Genomic DNA, 20095 nt, shown 5'->3' with positions numbered 1-20095 from the left:
GCTGTGTTACTTCTACACCAGATGTAATGGGACATACACCTTCCAAAAAGTTCAATTTTGTCTTGTCAGTTCACAAATTATTCTACCAAAAGTCTTCGGGATCATCAAGATGTTTTCTGGCAAAACTGAGACGAATCTTTATGCTCATGTTGCTCAGCAGTGGTTTTCGTCTTACAACTCTGCCATGCAGGCCATTTTTGCCCAGTCTCTTTATTATGGTGGAGTCATGAACACTGACCTTAACTGAGGCATGTGAGGCCTGCAGTTATTTGGATGTTGTTGCAGGGTCTTTTGTCACCTCTTGGATGAGCCGTTGCTGCGCTCTTGGGGTCATTTTGGTGGGCCAATCACTCCTGGGAAGGTTCACCACTGTTCCATGTTTTCATCCATTTGTGGATAATGGCTCTCACTGTGGTTCGCCGAAGTCCCAAAGCTTGAGAAATGGCTTTATAACCTTTTACAGACTGATAGGTCTCAATTACTTTGTTTCCAATTTGTTCCTGAATTTCTTTGGATCGCGGCATGATGTCTAACTTTTGAGGATTTTTTGTTCTACTTCACTTTGTTCGGCAGGTCCTATTTAAGTGATTTATTGATTGAGAACAGGTGTTGCAGTAATCAGGCCTGGTGTCAGGATCCTGACAGCGCCGGCGTACAGCCTCCGCTGAGCAGGGACTCACCCGCACTGTAGGGACCCCTGGGGACAAGAACAGCCAGAAAGTACAGATGCACAGGACCTGAACGCTGAAGTTTAGCAAGCCGGCACAGGACCTACGGTCATGTGACTGCAAGGGGGCGGGGCTTAGCGTCCTGCTTTCAGAGAAGGTAGAAAACTCAGAGTCTGGCAAAATGGAGGTCATACACAATACGGGCAAACGAGGTACAGGAGGGATAAACAGACGGGAGGTCAGACAAAGCCAAAGGTCATACACAAGAGAGCGGTGCGGTACAAGAGGGTCAGGCAGAACTCATAACAGGGACAGAACCGGATCACAACCAAACAAGCAGCAAGTTATCAGGCACAAGGCACACGTATACAAGATGTCAACTAACTCAGCCGAGGGCAGGAGTATACCTGACACCGGACCTAGATCCAGTGAGCATTAAATAGCCTCCCTCTGCCAGAGAGAGGCAGAAACAATTAACCCCCTGTCTGACCAGGATGGGCCAAAGTGAAACCCCGTCCTGGATCATGACACCTGGGTGTCGGTAGGGAATGTGAACTCATCTTCCCAAAGATGTGATAAACTACAGTTAATTAATGTTTTAAGGGGGGAGGGGGCAATCACTTTTTCAAACAGGGCCCTGTAGGTTTGGATTTCTTTTTCCCTTAATACTAAAAACTGCATTTAGGGATTACTTGTGTTATCTTTGTCTAATATTTAAATTTGTTCAGTGATCTGAAACATTTAAGTGTGACAAACATGTAAAACAATAGGAAATCAGGAAGGGGGGCAAACGCCTTTTCACACAACTATATATATTCAGTCATTGCGGGCAGTCCCAGCCTCCCGCCTCCTCCATGTCTTGGTCTCCATCCTCCAGGACTCGTAGTCTCTCAAATCATGGCTATGTACCTGACAAAAAACGAACTCCTTCCCAGAAAACATGCGTTTTTTCCCTCTTTTTTTGCGCGTTTTTGCCGCGATTTTTTTCCGGAGCGTCCCCAGTCTCATAGAATATAGTTAGAAATGCGAATTTTTCAGCGAAATTAATGAGCATGCTGCATTTTTTACCGCGATGCGTTTTTTTGTGGAAAAAAACGCATCAATATGCACAAAAAGTGCGGAATTCATTCAAATGAATGGGATGCTTCTTGTAAGCGTTTTTAAAGCATTTTTGCCAGTAAAAACGCTTAAAAAACGCGAAAAAAACGCTTGAGTGTGCACACACTCTTAATGTAAGTTCTTTGGCTTTGTTGCGGATACAACAGCTGATAGTGGGGGATAATTATGAGTGGACAGCAGTTCCTCTTTATATCATATACCTCTTTGGTTTGTGCCCGTGTTACAGTTTTCTACATGTATCTGATTCCTCCATGTTGTGATGATGAACATAAGTGGTTGCTGTGTGTCCCAACTGAAACAGTTCATTCTGAATGATTCTGATCCTGAGACATTGGAAAGCCACTGTTCTGCCCTTCTTTCTGGAGTGAGTGGTTGAATTGGACCACCTTTATCGGATGGACACGTTAATAGCAGGGAATCACGTAGAGCTTATTTGATGGGAATTGTTTAGTTTAATTTATAGGGGTTGTCCATTGCTAGGACGTCCCCTTCTCAATCAGAATGTTTGACCTTGATAAGTTAAAAACTCTTATACTCACCTCTGGTGCCGACGCAGTTACAACGGTGTCAGCACTCGCGTTCCCAGATCTCTCTTGCGGTTGGTGTGACACGTATCCGGCGCCCAATCGGCACTGGTGTCACTGTCCCTTCTGACAAATTGAACATGAAGAGGAAGTCAGAAATCAGCTGTAGCCCTGACTTCCTGTTGATGTTCAATACGAGCGTTAGTAGCAGTGCTTATTCCCTAACATAATATTGGGGTCAGGAGTCCCAAATTTAAGGTGCCAGTTCATCCACCAAATCTAAGCAGGGCTTATATCCTGATACTCCTGCCCCATGAATATAATAGCAGCGTGTCAGTAAAGACTGGCACTTACACAGTCAGGGCATTAGGAGTCAGTAAATGAAGTATATATACCCGTAATACCCTAGAGAACCTGAGGGAATTGCGAGTCATAATCCTGAGTCTTTAAGATGTTGGACAAGCAGATGATTTTCCAGCGGCTATGTGTAATGAAGTCACAGTAAAGGAAGCAGGTGTTTTAATGCTTCCTCTGACGCCGGGGAGTGGAGGCCGCAGAACTCTCATGTTTGTCTACTTAGACAGCTGTCTGACAGCTTAAACATATGGGCGCTGAATAAAAGTCTTCTGATGGTGCCTCCACATAGTAATAGTGCCCCTCTGTATTGTAATAATGCACTTTCAGTGCCTCTAAATAGTAATAGTGTCTTCCCTTTGTGCATCCATATAATAATGGTCTCACTTCTGTATGTCTATATAGTAACAATGCCCACATATAGTAATGGTGCCTCCTCTGTGCCTCCATGAAGTAATAGTGCACCCGTCAGTCCTCCATATAGTAATTGTGCCCCTCTGTGCCTCCATATAGTAATCGTGTCCCCATTAGTCCTTCATATAGTAATACTGCTCCTCTGTGCCTACAAATAATAATAGTGCTCCCTATGTGCCTTCATACAGTAATTATGTACTCTCTGTGCCTCCATATATTAATAGTGTCACAATTAGTTTTTTGTATTGTAATAATGCCACTCTTTGCCTCCATATAGCAATGATACCTTCTCCATATAGTAATGATGCCCTCTCTGTGCCTCCATATAGTTTTGATGCCCTCTCTGTGCCTCCGTATAGCAATAGAGCCAGACTGTGCCTCTATATAGTAATGATGCCCTCTCTGTGCCTCCATATAGCATTGATACCCTCTCTGTGCCTTCATATAGTAATGATGCCCTCTCTGTGCCTCCATATAGCGATAGAGCCAGACTGTGCCTCTATATAGTAATGATGCCCTCTCTGTGCCTCCATATAGCAATGATACCCTCTCTGTGCCTTCATATAGTAATGATGCCCTCTCTGTGCCTCCATATAGCAATAGAGCCAGACTGTGCCTCTATATAGTAATGATACCCTCTCTGTGCCTCCATATAGCAATGAAACCCTCTGTGCCTCCATATAGTAATGATGCCCTCTCTGTGCCTCCATATAGTAATAGTGCCCCTCTGTGCCTCCTTATAATAATGATGCCCTCTCCATGCCTCCATATAGTAATAGTGTCCCCATTAGTCCTCCATATAGTAATAGTGCCCCTATGTGCCTCTATATAGTAATAGTGACCCCATTAGTCCTCCATATAGTAATAGTGCCCCTCTGTGCCTCTATATAGTAATAGTGACCCCATTAGTCCTCCATATAGTAATAGTGCCCCTCTGTGCCTCTACATAGTAATAGAGCCCCCCTCTCTACTTCCCTATAGTAATCATGACCTCTTTGCAACTCCATATATATATATATATATTAGTGTCCCCTTAGAGCAGTGTTCCCCAACTCCGGTCCTCAAGAGCCACCAACAGGTCATGTTTTCAGGATTTCCTTAGTATTGCCCAAATGATAACTGGAGTGCCTGCATAGACAATAATTCCATCACCTGTGTAATACTAAGGAAACACTGAAAACAAGATCTGTTGGTGGTTCTTGAGGACTGGAGTTGGGGAACACTGCCTTAGAGCCTTACCATAGTAGTAGCAGCATCCCTTCTATGCCTCCTATATAGTAATACTGCCTCAATTTAGTAGTAGTGGCCCCCTCAGTGCCCCCATGCAATTTTAATTGCACCACTCCCCACTTGCACGATGAGTGGAGGCCTCTTCCTCTCCCTTGCAGCACGATTCGGATGGCACAATGAAGTGGTGTCATTATGCCGCCTGACATCCCTGCGGCTTACCTGAGGGTGAGTGGCAGAGAAGGTTGTATAGTCAGGATCAGTTATTGTGAAACATGATGTGGACCCATCTTGCATTTGATTTGGTTGACTCCACTTCATCGTTTCAAAAATCATTTTCAATAGTTGCAACTTTTCTTCAAGTTATATTTGGAAGTACAGCTCTGAAGAACAAACTGCTGAATTGTAAAGTGGACGCTGTTTTTGATGCATGTGTCTTAATGTCTCCTAGCTGACGATCAGCAGCCTCTGCATCCAGTCTACCATAGTCTCCCGCTATGCCTTTACCAAGGTGCAGACTCTCATGGTCAACCCTCACGCTGAATCTAAGGAGGCAATCTTTGACCTGGAATTGCCAAGCTCGGCCTTTATCTCTAACTTCTCACTGTAAGTAGTGGGGTCTTCTTACCACATATAGCTGTTATTTACATATTAATCTATATATACACCTTTCATTTTTTTCCCAGGCCTTCATTAAAATGATTGAAAACTTTAAGATGAGTTTTCATTGGTATGTGGGCAAACTGATATCAGTGAAGACAAGCCTTTTTGTGTGCTCAAAACAGGACAAGAAAGCTCTGCTGACATGTATGTCATTATAAATACTCGTGTCTTGCATAAATCAAGGGTGTGGCACCTTTTCTTAGAATTCTGCACTGTTCTGTTTCTCTCTTATTGCTCCTGGAAATATGGGAATCCATTTAAAACTGGGCATTAAAGGGTTCATCCCACAAAATATATACCTCCTATTGACATGTCTTTACAGTCCTTGCAGATCCGACCAGTGGGACCCTAATGGTTAATAGAAGGGGAGGGTCCAAAGTCCCTTGCTTGAATGGAGCTGTAATGAGCATGTGCGACCAGTGATCCATGTGGTCGCACATGCTCAGTACCGCTGCACTCAAACCGTTAACTTTAAAACATTGGTTCTCGCAGTCCACAACCTCATATATGCCTATGAAGAGATTCAGCTCCATTAAAAAATGTTTGATCACCACTTCTTTAGTTACAGCAGGAAGAGCAGCTCTGCAGTACAAACTGGTTACATTTATGAGCACAATTGATTTTTCTCTGTGTTCCCTGAGGACTTTACTCATGAGTAGCCATAGTAAGTAGTCCTATCACTATGTAAATCTAATATGGAGAAAGTTCCTGCCGTTTTCTACCCACTTTGCTGATGTTGGCCGCAAAATAATAATTCAGGAATAACCTCGACCTTTGAAGTCAGGCCTGGAAAAGCACCAAGAATAAACAGAAAAGAGGAAAGAAATGGTGCAAGTCATCCCCGCACACAGTTTGCTGTCACAAGGGAAGGTTTTGTCACTGCGGCCAAGTTAATCTTGGCCGGCCTCTGCCCTGGAGTTTACGCTGGCCGTCCGTCTATGCGTGTCTCTCTAAGACTTCATCTTGCCTGGAGACGCGGAGACAGAGGAGTCGCTTGTATTCAGCTGCCGGATCAAGAAGGAATCAACATGGCCTGCAATGTCAGGGACAGCGATGACCGATCTGAGATGTTTGTGTCCCAATGTCCATCACTAATGAATTCTAGCGACTCCAGACATCGGCGAAATTCAGGACACAGTGTTCCGGAACGTAAATTACGGCCAGGAACAAACATTGTTCCTTTTCAATCAAATACTGCCGTGCACGGACTAATTTTGCTTGAAAGATGGGTGGTGTGTTGTCTTAAGAGATTTCTAGGCCTTAAGAAAAAATGTATTTCAGCATGAAGAGTGCCTAAGTGGTTAATCCCGTCTTCATAAATGGATATTGTCGGATAGTGCATGTAAATACAAGCATTTTTGCAATTTACTGCTTATTAAAATATGCAGCCGTTCTTGAGATATTAACACTTTTCTTTTGTTTAAAGCTCATTGCCTCGGAGACCGACCACCGCTGCTGTCTAGCTTGTAATCACTGCAATCATTGTAACAACGCGATCCAGCTTCAAAGCAGCGCTTACAAGCTCAATGGAAATGCACTTGCATGGTCTGCTGTCTAGCAGCGGTGGTTGGCTCCAAGGCAACGCTATAATAATTTTCCATTTTTTTTTTTTCCTTCCCGTCTTCCAAAAACTGAAAACAATTACAAGTGCGTTGAAATGGCAAAAAAAGTGCAATTCCACAATTTTTATTTACCATGGTCACTAGTTTATTTTTTGTTTACATGAAATTTGTACGAAAAAATATTTTTGTGTTTGTCGCCATTTTCCGAGACATTTTTCAGGATCAGGGGCTGTGTGAGGGCTTATTCTTTGCACCCTGACCTGACATTTTTAGTTATACCATTGTGAGGTACATACAATATTTTGATCGCCTCTTATTGCATTTTATTGCAATTTTCTGATGGCCCAAAAAAACAGAATTCTGGCGTTTCGAATTCTTTTCTCCATTTATCAATTGGATTAATTTACTTTATATTTTTTGCCAAATTTTGAGAGATCAGACATTTCTAAACGCAGCAATACCAAATACGTGTATTTTTTTTTCAATGGGTCAAAATGGGGGTGATTTGAACTTTTTTTTCTTCATATTTTTAAAAACTTTTTTTTAATTTTACTGAATTTAATAGTCCCCTTTGGAAACTTGAAGCTGTGCTTATCCGATCACTTGGGCTACACATATCACTGCTTCAGCCCTGCTATGTATACTGTAATACTGAAAGGACGATCTCCGCTCACAGGTGTATCGTTATGACAGGCACGGGGTCTTTTGCAGACCCTCGGCTGTCATGGCAACCCATTGATGCCCCATAATCATGTGAAAGGAGCACCAATGAGCCGCCGGAATGAATTTTGATCCGCCCAGGGCTGTTAAAGGCACATGATGGCTGAGCTCTCATGTGCAGGGAAAGATGTCAGGGACACGACATATGACATAAATATACGTCATATGTCATGAAAGGGTTAACATCTCAAGAGCGGGTGAAAATTTTAATAAGCAGTAAATTGCAAGATTTCTTGTTTTATAAGAGCTTTTCGACATTACCTATTTATGCAGATAGAAATAACCCCTTTAAAGCAGATGTGGCATCAGATTTCACAATATAATCTGCATACATTATTAAATAGGTATTTTACACCTGATGAAGCTGATGTACTTATGGTTAAAAAAAAATCCATATCATAATAGCTGTTTAATCATTTTTTAAAGTTTTCCTGTCTGATACTACAATAAGCATTTTATGAGTGCTGGACTCACAAAAGTGTGTTTGAAATCAGCCAACATCTATTTCTGCGCTCCTAAACACCTTACATAAGGGTCCCTGGGTGTGTGCATGCTGTTGCTATTCTGTTACAAATACCTTCAGGATATGTTCCGGTACAATTTGTTTGGCACCGGACCCCTTAGACTTTACCATGAAGAAAACAGACTTTTTTTTTACAAAATGAAGTCTTGTTTTCTGAGGCTGAAAAATATATACTGGGGTAGCAGGAATAATGCATTACTATCTCTACTGCACAATACAGAGGCACATTCATAGTGGTTATGGACAGCGGCACATTACTTGCGAAGAGCATTACATATTCATAACAGGTTACGCTGGGGATCGCCATCTTTCCGGTACAGGGCCACATGGGTTAGTGTGTTACGTTACGCTGTGCCCACTGCGCCCTAACTGCACTTTGTGAACTATGTAACTTGTAAGGTCGCTCTCACTAGCTATCATCTTACTGACTCCATATTCTTCCACGCTGATCTCCAGGTCTGGCAAACACTGAGACTTGCCTTAACGCTTCCTCTAAGGTGCCCCAGCTTCCCTCTATGAGGAAACCTGCCACCACTGTAGATTGCATGCTCAATAAATTGTTCCCTTGACAGTCTGTTACTTCCACACACTCTATGAGAGTGCCCTTTCTCTCTCTCCAACTCCCAAAAACCAGGAACTAAAACACTAGTGCCCATTATTTTTGGCTGGCCCTACAGTTAACCCTGTCATCCCTGGCTAATAAGAAACTGCAGCCTACATGAGAGTAAAACACAGAATAAAATACAATTTCCACACAATAAAACAACAGGGGTCTTCAGAGGGATTGCTATGCCATCTATTGCACCTTAGAAATAAAAATTGGATAAGAGTGGATTTATTATGCGCTGATGAATAACTGAAGATCCGGGTGTGTTTATAAACTGTGGTTTTATTCAAAGCGTTTCAAAGTACTGAGACTTCTTCATCAGGAAATACCACATTTGCCATTTTCTATGGTAGTAGAACATAGAGAACAAAATATTGTAAATTAAAGGGGTTGTCCCAATTGGACTACATCTTCGTGAAAGTGAGATGGTGACTATATAATTAGCAGGTGGGAAATTTTGTAGCTGCTCTCCGTTTTGACTAAGAAGGGGTCTGAAATAGGCCATTTTGTAACATTGCATGGCCTCCAAATAATGCCAAGTGAAGCCAATAAAAGGCATAGAACAATCTTTTTTCATGCGATGAAACCACTTCACACTAGCCATTGTCAGAGGTCACATAAGTTGGTGCTGATGATTTGGTGGTCCTTGCCAGTCTTTGTTTTCATTGCTGCCATTATGACACTGCATACGTGCACGTGACCACTGCCGCCAATTATTGGCTTTAGCGGTGGTGCTTGTATCTATGTAATAGGACTGTGAGGCCAGTGATTGGCTGCAGAAGTTGCACGGATATAAGTGAAATCATCACTGCAGCAAAAGGAAACAAAGACCGGTGGGGTCCACAAGAGCAAAGAATTCTCTAGAGTAAGAAAGATTCTCTTCAGCCTTTTAAGCCAGTGACCATTTTGGCAAATAGTGAAGGATCCTGATTGGATTGAGGGGGACCCTCTTCAAACTGTCTTAATATTTCATCATCGGTTTTGTAAAACAGATAATCTAATATGAAAAAAACTCATAAACGTCTGTACTTACAGCACAGTTAATGGTAAGACCCACGTAGCCGAGGTTAAGGAAAAACACCAGGCCAAGAAGATGTATGATGAAGCCAGACGTCAAGGAAAGACTACAGCTCATGTTGGGACCAGGTAAGAACATAAGGAGTGAAGTAACCAAGGGCATCACGTATACCATGGGCATCATGTACATCACGGGCACCACGTACATCACTGACACCATGTACATCACCGGTTCATCTTTCCTTATGTCTACGGACATAGCCGATAGAGTGGAAATGTCCTGTTGCTCCAATTTTTAGTAAGATGCACAAGTGATATAATTGAACCTACATTTTTCCAAATTCTTAAAAAAGCACTACAGCCGAGAGGCTAAAAAGTCTCCTGCAGGCTTCAACAATGTCCACCTGTATCCCTTTCAATTGAAGAGATCTTCCAGTGATAAAATGATCTGTTCTGCCTAAACAACTCCTTTCCACATGCCCAATTAGGACATCATAGATAGAGGTTCTCCTGTGGTAGACACAACGCCAACATGTATTACATGGAAACTAGGGATGTTTGGTTGTCCAATTTGTTTATTCATGGCAGCCGGTATTCAAACCTGCGCTCTTCATCCTTGGCATCTCTGACACTTACTAGGCTACGTGAAGAAATTGTGTCGAAATGCACATCATGATGTTGCATGTGGCCTAGTGACATCATGATGACATCATGTCATAGAGCCTAGTAAGCTCCAGAGGCACCAAGGATGCCGGACTGTGCATGCTGGGTGCATGCTGGGTGCAGGAGGACCAGGGGCAAATGGAAAGATGGTCTCCAGAGCATGGGGGGTAAAAATGGGTCTTCCTTTGTTCTGCTATGTATCTGACCTTTCATTCCCATAGAGATCGAGAGACTGAGAAGTTCCGTGTTTCTATGAATGTTGAGGCTGGTGGAGAAATTACCTTCACGTTGACCTACGAAGAGCTGCTGAGAAGACAACTGGGCAAATATGAGCATTCTGTTAGTGTGAAGCCTGGTCAGATAGTCCAGAACCTCACCGTGCAGGTGACCATCTCTGAAAGGACAGGGATAGACTACGTTCAGGTCCTACCTCTGCGGTCTAGTCGTCTGCTTACAAACACTGTACGAGGTGACTAACAATAACCAAACGCAGACCTAAAATGACCCCAAAACAATTGATTTTGGATGAAAATATTTGTGGTTCTTACAGGTGAGGCTGCCATGCCTCCATCTACTGAGATCGAAAAAAGTCCACACTGTGCACGAATCACATTCCAGCCCACCCCCGAGGAACAGGCTGCCCAATCCAATTCTGGGATTGCTGCCGATTTTGTAATTCAGTATGATATGACCTTGAAAGATCTTGCGGGTGATGTCCAGGTAAGTAATATGATATATCGACTCCTAGACTTCTAGTATGTGACATAAAATGAAGATGTTGTCCAAATTTCATGCTTGTCATACAGATCTACAATGGATATTTCGTTCACTACTTCGCTCCTCGGGGACTTCCAGCAATCCAGAAGAACGTTATTTTTGTTATAGATATCAGCGGGTCAATGTTTGGCACTAAGATGAAACAGGTGAATTTGTGGGTGTAAACAATTTTTTTTAATTAAATTTGTAAGAATTTGGCAATTTGATGCACTTATTTCTGTCACAAAGATGCATCCATCAGATACTAGTGATATGATTATGCTATCAGAGATCTGGGGCTGGGACGATCGGCCTTGGAGCCTCATTTTGGGATTTGCTGTCTCTTATGTTAACGTAACACAAAAATGCTGTACACTTATGTAGGGAGCTGTTATTTGGCCATTGTATGTTGGTAGTATGGTGGTATATACGTCATGTGGTATGGCACTATATGGCATCATTGTTTTTGCTATTGTATGAGGTGTTCATTGGCAAATCTGTGGCATGGTCATTAGGCATTATTCCACATGAAGCATATAATTATGCTCTGTGTGGTGTGGCTATGGTATATTCAAGCATCTAATGAGCATGTGCAAAGGTAATTGTGAAGGGAGAAGCTGTGACATCGCCCATTGTGATTGGTTAAGTTGTGTGTAGAGGCATAACCCTGTCTCTGCTGATAATGAGCTTGATTCCCGAAAGGACAACAGGAATTAGTCAAATTTCTAGACAACATTTAAAAAAAACAACCTGTAACTCCAAAAAACTGATTTACACAATTGGTCATTTTCTGATGAAGGCGTATACAGCCACTCTGTATTACACCATGTACACCGCCATACCTTTCCTATTTTTTTTTATTTTTTCTCTCTCAGACTAAAAGTGCGATGCATGTGATCTTAAATGACCTCCACCGGGATGACTCCTTCAATATCATCACCTTCTCAGATGTGGTAAAAGTTTGGAAACCCGACACATCCATCCAGGCGACACATCAGAACATTAAGAGCGCCAAGGAGTACGTGAATAAGATTGAAGCCGACGGATGTAAGTAAAATGACGTCTCCAATCTGAGGAGATGTTCAGGTTAAGTCTTAAGAAAAGGTCATTAGTAAAAAAAAAACAATGTCTGGAAAATGAATACTGGAGGATATCGGAGTATTTATTCTGGGAGGGAGGAAAGCAAACTCCATGTGTTCCTGGAAATCTCAGCTTTCATGTTTGCAGAAAGAGGGCCAAGTAGCTACACTGGTAATCTTGCCTTTATAGAGGAACTCTCCAGTGTAGGTGGAAGAAGTTGTAAAAGTTTACTCACTTCTACCCGGTAGTCCTACGCCAGCTGCAGGGAGTTGTCACTTAGTAATGTGCTTATAAAACAGACACAGACTGCTGGCCTAAGTACCAGAAAACCAAGCCGGAAAAGTGTCCATTCTCTTTTCCAATATTTCCAAAGTGTGCTGGACCGCCAGCGATCAGCTGTATCTACCAGGAACCAAGTGATCAATTCTACTGCAGCACCACCACAGGATAAATGAAGTATTAGATGGTGCTTATATAATTCACCAATATGCTGGGTCCTCCATTGACTCTTTAAAGTCACTTCCTATAAAGTGATGGAGTCCCAAATTAAGTGCTTCCTTCTATTAAAGGTGTATTTCCTGTAACAAGGTGGCACGGGGTGGTAGTCGTGGGCGAGTCCACTAAGTCACAGTTAATTAGCATCCCGGCCCCTTGCACATAAACAAACAGATAAAGTCACAGTCCTGCGGCACTGTCAGTTACCTTTTTCACACTGGGAATGTGTCCTGCGGAAGCACCACAAGCCAAGACTCTGTTCCAACATTAGCAAACTTTTAATAAACATGAGGTAAATACAGTAATGTTTTCTGCACTTTCCCTGTATCTTCACCAGCTATGCAGCATCAACGGCTCCCATCTGGAACTTGAGAACCAACAGTCCTCCTGTAATCGCTGCCACAGACCCGGTGCCTGTCCACACTGCCCGGCAGTCCTGGGCCACTTGTATTCCCCCTATACTGGGGTGTCCTTTGCTTCGGGAGGTGTAGAGCGTCCTGCCCTGGGCAAGCCTGCCGGGGCTCTGCTGCTTAAGCAGGAAGTCCTTCTCCTAAGTTTCTGGGGCTCTGCACTGTCACCCTTTTAGCTCCTCCCCACTGTTAACCATTAAGATTCTATCCCTAAACGAAGTACAAGACATTAAAGGAACATTACATTTTCAGTAACAAATAATAAGGTGCCGCAAATGTTACATGTGCACAGTGTACACAGGAGGGAGAAGGTAGTCGAGGGTCCCCGCCACCTCCTTACATTCCCATATCATACAGTCACGGTGCAAGCACAAGTATATCCTGTTCTTCAGATAAGAGGGACCAGCATCTATCTAGAGATGGGTCCCTGTTGCGTGCTGCATTGTTGCTCTGTCCTGAACTCTCATTAAAATTAATAAGAAGAGACATGCATACATGGCCACGGCTCCATTTCTGGACAGCATATGATTGGGCTCCTTTCCTATGGTAGTAGGTTCCAGGGAAAAATGTCGAGAGCGTTGCATGCATGGTCACCTCTATATTCCTGTACTACGGGTGACGGGACCTTATTTTTAATAATTGTGGGTCCCAGTGAAGAATGAGGAGAGCTGTGGCTTTATGGCCATCTCTCCATTTCTGGACATTTTGTGACTGGGCCTCATTCTTAAGATAAATGTAGGTCCCAGCAGAGAGTGGAATGAGCACACATTACATGGCCACCTCTAAATTCTCATAGGTGTGTTACTGTGCCTCATTCTTGAGAAAGATGTGGGTCCTGGTGGAAAATGAGGAAAGACGCACATATATGGACAACTCTCCATTACTAGATGACGTGTGAAAAGGCCTCATTCTCTAGAAAGATTAGGTCCCAGCTGAGAAGGGGGAGACCTGTGCATACATTGCCACCTCTAAGTTCACGCCAGTATGTTTACTGTGCCTCAATCTTAAAATAGATATAGGTCCTGGTAGAGAATGAGGAAAGCCGCACATATGTGTCCACCTCTCTATTCCAGGACGGGATATGATGGGGCTTCGTTCTTGATATAGATGAAAGTCCCAGCAGAGAATGGTGAGAGCCACGCGTACATGGCCACCGATAACTATAGGGCCCAATTGTATCATAAATTCATGGCATATTCTGCAGGGTGGGCCATTTATATTGATAGACCTGGGTGGGCCATGTATATGGATACACCTAAATAAGATGGGAATGGTTGGTGATATCAACTTCCTGTTTTTGGCACATTAGTATGTGGGGGGGAGCTTTTCAAGTTGGGTGTTGACCATGGCGGCCATTTTGAAGTCAGACATTTTGGATCCAACTTTGTAAATGGCCCACCCAGGTGTATCCATATAAATGGCCCACCCTGTATACAAATGCCAAATATGTGAAAAACGGGACAATCCCTTTAATCCGGAAACCCTAATACAGTATTAAAAATTGGGATCATCATTTGGAAAAGCATTGTAAAGGCATACTACAGTTAAAATTGAATCATTATGTTCTACTTAATAAGATTTTGGTATGTTGGTGGGCGCAGATCAGGACCTATTTTTGAGTCGGGCACCATCTCCTCTGCTTCTGCACTAAGTATAACACAGTCCCTTTAAATATAAGGAATGGGCAGCATACTTGTTGTCAGTGATAGCATTTCATAGCTTTTGCAAGGACTATCCTGGATAAAAAAGAGGCAAATAAGATTATGATAAATTTGCACAGACAAAATTATGGCAGCACTGACCAAAACTAATATTGTGTCTTCTCAGGGACTGATATTAATGCTGCAATCATGGCCGCTGCTTCTATCTTCAATCACACATTACCTAAACTGGAGAGAGGTGGAAGAAAGCAGAAGATACCTCTCATCATCTTCCTGACGGATGGAGAGGCCACCTCTGGAGTTACTGCTTCCACCCGAATACTTCAAAATGCTCAAAAGGCTCTCAAGGGAACCATCTCACTGTTTTGCCTGGCTTTTGGCGAGGATGCAGACTACAGCCTCATGCGTAGGCTGTCTCTGGAAAACCGTGGTATAGCTCGTCGCATTTACGAGTATTCTGATGCCACCCTGCAGCTCAAAGGGTTTTACGATGAGATTGCGAGTCCTCTCCTCTTTGATATCGAATTAGCTTACATTGGAGAAACAGCTCAAAATGTAACACAGACCCTTTTCCCCAACTATTTTGACGGCTCGGAGTTGGTCGTCACTGGGAAATTAAAATCTGGATCCAAGAACCTTCAGGTTAGGATGACTGCGCATGACCACAAAGAGAAGATCAGCTTGGAAAATGACATCACTTTGGAGGACAATTCCACACAATCCAGTTTTGGATGTTCAGGCAATGTGGATGAAATTCAGTGGTTTGTTCAAAGACTTTGGGCCTATTTCACCATTCAGGACTTACTACAGGCAAGGTTCAAGGCCAACGATACCATCGCTCGGAAGATTCTCACTGAAAAAGCCACCAACTTGTCCCTTAAGTATAACTTTGTGACACCAGTCACTTCCCTGATCATTGTAAAGCCTGATGACCCACATGAGACAAAAACAACTCCAGCAACCACTACTTCTTCTACTTCAATGCCTGGTACTGCAACTCAGCAGAATGCAATGCCCTCCCATACTACAGCATCTCCTCCGAGTATTCCTCCAGTAAAAGCCAAGACCACTACTGTCGCCAGACTCACAAAGCAGGCCAATAAAACATCCAGAACATCAACAATGGCCAAGCTAAGCACAGCTAGGCCAACCACATCAAAGCAATCAACGATTTCTCAAGTTGCAGAAACCAGAGGTCAAGCGACTGTATCAACAGGAACAACCACGGCTGGTGTCTTAGGAAAGATAACAACTATGGCCTCTGCCTCTGGGTCACTTCCAACTACTCAATCAAATTTCCACCACAATACCCTTCTGTCCCCTAACACTACTCCAAAGCCTGTGTCCCCTAACACCTCACCAAAGCCTCCCTCTCCTAATACCACACCAAAGCATCTCTCCCCTAACACCACACCAAAGCCTCTCTCCCCTAACACCACACCAAAGCCTCTCTCCCCTAACACCACACCAATGCCTCTCTCCCCTAACACCACACCAAAGCCTCTCTCCCCTAACACCACACCAATGCCTCTATCCCCTAACACCACACCAAAATCTCTCTCTCCTAACACCACACCAAAGCCTCTCTCCCCTAACACCACACCAAATCTTCTGTCCCCAACCACCATACCAAAGCGTCTGCCCCCCAACACCACACCAAAGCTTCTGTCCCCAACCACCACACCACATCCATACAGTTCTACTCCAGCCGTGACATCTGCATCTCCTAACATCTCAATGATTCCCAGCAGTGGACCCAACATCTCGGCAACAGAAGCAGCACCAGAACCAGTGACTGGTAATCTTTCTGCCTCTTTGGTCAGTCCAGTTACGCAGGATCAATGGGATGGGGATGAGGAGGAAAAGGCATTCCGCACAATGTTTCCGACATCTGTTCCCGTGAACCCCACTTCCCTGAGGCTGCTTCTTCTTCCTGATGACACTGAACTTCTGCCTGGGACTTTCTCATATTCATCATTTGTGGAATCCTTAAATCCTCCTCCGGTTTACAGTTTTTTTGAGGAGATTGCAGGTACTTTGTCTACACATGGAACATATAAATTTGTACACATTTTCTTATATAAAAGGAGGGCGTCAGCAGGGGCAGGCATACCATATGTGTGACCAGTACAGGAGCCTGGCAGATCAGGGGGTCCACTACCACCTTCATAGTCTCTTCTGACTGTCTATTAGATTGCATGGAAGGGACTGAGTTCATGAATTTGATGCCTTTGGTGCTTGGTGAAATATTGGAGAGCAAAGGGCTCATATTCTGTTCTTATATAGTGTCCCACTTTGTCTTTGTGTCTACCTCAGGCTTTCAGGCCAAATATTATAAGGTATTATGAGAAAGTCAAATTGGCCCATTTTTAGGATCATCCGCTAAGCCCAGGGGTACATGACAATGCAATCAATTGGGAATATGCAAATATTCTATATAGATGGGGAAAGATTCTCCAGTCATTTCCTCTGGCAGACCCAAGGAATTCTCTCCCGGCACTATCTTTATAGGATTCATTATGAAAAAAATTGCACATTAGGCCCTATTCATTGGACAACTTGCTAAATACTGGAGCTCCAACCATTGGGACACTTAACCATCTCAAGAATGGGTTCTCAGAACCCAATAGGAGGCATCTTGAATTGAGCGGAGGTGCGCATGCCCGACCTCTGCTCCATACATTGTCAATGGGACAACTGAAAATAGCGGAGCGCTTCACTGAACTTTTCCCACAGTCCCATAGATAAGAAATGGAGTAGAGCAGTCCATCATGTCCACCTCTGCTACATTCAAGGTGAGCTACAGAGCAACGTTCTCAAGATTCCAGAGCCCCATTCTTGGGATCGTTGGGATCATCCAGCAATCAGCAATTTATCCCCTTGCAATTTGAGGAAACACCCAAGTAATAATCCATTTTAAAGAGGAGCTATCAATGCTCCGGGCTTATCTATTTTAGTAAATACTTCTATTCTTCATGGGTGATCACTTCTCATAACCCTGCATTGTGCAGTTCCTCTGTTAGTCCTCCTGGAAATGTATAAATAAACAGACAACTGGGTGTTAGCAGTTAGGGGTATGTTCCTGTACTCTCTGACACTGTCCCATCAGCGCACTGTTTTAGGACACACACCCAACTGGTAACATCCATCTGTCCATTTATTTAGACAATTTCCAGGATCAATAATAGAGATACAGTACAATGCAGAACACTGAAAAAAGGTGGTCTAGAAATGTTATTTTATTTCGGGCTAAATACAAATATTTACTAAAACGGACATCATGATGATCATGTGGAGACTCCCTTTAAATGTATGGAGGTACAGAATAATTAATGGTCCTGCTCTGCTGTGCCGTCCATACCACATCCAGTGGTTCCAAAAGTGTCCGTAAGCACTGGTGCCCACCGGAGGATCCTCCTCCTAGGGCCGGAGTCAGACTTGCGAGAAACTCAAACAAGTCTCGCACGTCAATACCCGTCACTGCCGCCGGCACTCGGATCGGAGCGTTCAGCTCCATGTATTTCTATGCAGCTGAACGCTCCGATCCGAGTGCCGGCGGCAGTGCCAGGTATTGACGTGCGAGACTCGTCCGAGTTTCTCGCAAGTCTGACCCCGGCTTAAGCCAGTGAACATCATTGGCAAACACTGGCATATTGTTGGCACACGCTGCGCACATCTGCTAAAATAACAAACAACTGTCAAAGTTGTCAAAGTACGGAGTTAGCAAATATTAAATGACCTTCATAATCATTTATTTGCAAGTCACAGAATGATTCTGTGTTTGCAGATCGCACCTATTGCCAATTCAACACATTTTGTATGTAGTGCAAACTCTCCGCTCCGCCAACGCGTTCTGCGGCCACTTGTGCAAGTCAGCAGCCAGGTGTGAAAAGAAGTAGCTGAACCAGTAAACATTCTACCTCAACCCAAAACCTGACCAGTCTGAGACTACAAAAGACATGCTGTTTTATTTTACAAACAGCGCCCCCCCCTTGTCCTTAGACTGTTTCTGGTATTGCAAATACTTTTTTTTTTTAGCTTGCAAAAAATATGATGTCTTCACTTTGCAGATCCTATTTATGAAGAAGCAGACGGGTATTATGACATGGAAGACCTACTAGTGGAACAGGATATGGACTATGTCAGTGAGTGTCTTGAGGTCTATCAATTTTATGTAGACCAATGCAATTGTATCAGTTTAGCATTGAGACATAGTAAACATGGAGAAAATAGGAGCTGGGGCCAAGACCACCAGAACGGCTATGGAGGTCCTTGGATAAACATATTGGGGACGCCTTTTGTAACATGGGAGATAGAGAGTAATGCTATCATAATGCTATCTGTATACCAGTAAAGTACCAAAATAATGCCGCCATACGGTGCCAAATAGCCGCTCCATGAGGGCTATTCTTATATTGTGGGGGTGCAGACGTAGCTGTGGCATCTACAAAACACTAAGAGGATGTGGGGGCCCCAATACAGACATTAAATTGGGACCCATAATCTTCAAAGGGTTCCCTCCCATTTTCAGATATATATATATTGTTAGACAGAGCTTACAAAAACAATATTTGGTACAATTTGCAGCCATTCTTGAGATATTAACACTGTTCTTTGGATTACAGCTTGTTGCTTAGGAAACCGACCACCGCTGTGTCCTAGCTTGTAAGCACTGTTCTTTGTCTGGCTGGGATAAGAAGGCAACAGTGTGCTCTGGTTTCAAAACAGCTCAATAGAAAGGATAAATCAACATGGAAAAAGAGGAAAAAGGATTTTCACAGTGCTCTCCAGAGTATCACAGGACCACGGGTGCCAGGTTCAATGTGGCTGGAGTCCACTTATGTTTTTGCCTCAATAGAAAGGAGCTTGTAAGTTCTGCAGATGTTCTCCTGTCTAGTGGTCGGTCTCCAAGGCAACGAGTTGTAAGCAAAAGTGGTGATATCTCAAGAATGGCTGCAAGTTTTAATAAGCAGTAAATTGCAAAAGTGCTTGTAACAAGCATTTTCTGAAAATAACCATTTATGAAGATGGGGAATAGCCCTTTAAGTTACACCTCTGTTGCCTAGTATGATGCCTACATAAAAAAGCTATGAAACAGTACAATAACAGGCTCCTGGTGCAAATTTACACTGTGGTTACGGTAGGAAAATGGGAGCCCCTTGCCATGGGGCAACTCTTCTTTTTGGTACAATGTTGTTTGACTAAGGGTCAGGATGAACAGCGCCACTCTTGTGCATGGGGCACGCCTGGTATTGCAGCTGAGCTATCTGGTCTGAGATTCATTATATTATAAATGTTGCTTTTGATATTTTCAGGTGTTTCCCGCGGAGTGCCCGGACTTCAGACCTTCATGTCATCGGGTGACTAATTCTAATTATGTATTACATTTTAAAACTTACAAAAAAAGTTGAGAAATAATAACATATATTCATGGCCTTCATGACCTTACTATGACTCTTTTGTCGCAGTTGATGGCGATCCTCACTTTGTGGTAAACTTGCTTCCAATCCGGGAGAAGTTGTGCTTCACTCTCGATGGCCGACCGGGGGACATTCTGAAGCTCCTCTCTGATCCGGTCACAGGTATCGTTATCATACCTTTACCTACTTTAGATGCAGTCCACTGTTCCCTC

At 43.4% G+C, this 20095-nt stretch overlaps 1 protein-coding gene across 1 annotated transcript in view; it reads left to right on the top strand.

Moving 5' to 3' along the window:
* Positions 1-20095, top strand: part of ITIH6 (inter-alpha-trypsin inhibitor heavy chain family member 6) — a 60578-nt gene that overhangs the window by 16912 nt on the left and 23571 nt on the right. Inside the window, exons 3-12 of the mRNA XM_073540979.1 lie at positions 4758-4912; positions 9417-9527; positions 10283-10530; positions 10612-10781; positions 10868-10984; positions 11693-11864; positions 14630-16495; positions 18534-18608; positions 19779-19823; positions 19932-20045. Of these exons, the coding sequence (XP_073397080.1) occupies positions 4758-4912; positions 9417-9527; positions 10283-10530; positions 10612-10781; positions 10868-10984; positions 11693-11864; positions 14630-16495; positions 18534-18608; positions 19779-19823; positions 19932-20045 (3073 nt within the window). The remainder of the gene's footprint in view (positions 1-4757; positions 4913-9416; positions 9528-10282; positions 10531-10611; positions 10782-10867; positions 10985-11692; positions 11865-14629; positions 16496-18533; positions 18609-19778; positions 19824-19931; positions 20046-20095) is intronic.

The sequence above is a fragment of the Dendrobates tinctorius genome, unplaced genomic scaffold, assembly GCF_039654945.1.
Source record: "Dendrobates tinctorius isolate UK_male_01 unplaced genomic scaffold, ASM3965494v1 ptg000120l, whole genome shotgun sequence".
NCBI lineage: Eukaryota > Metazoa > Chordata > Amphibia > Anura > Dendrobatidae > Dendrobates > Dendrobates tinctorius.
This window is presented reverse-complemented; position numbering and strand designations above follow the sequence as displayed.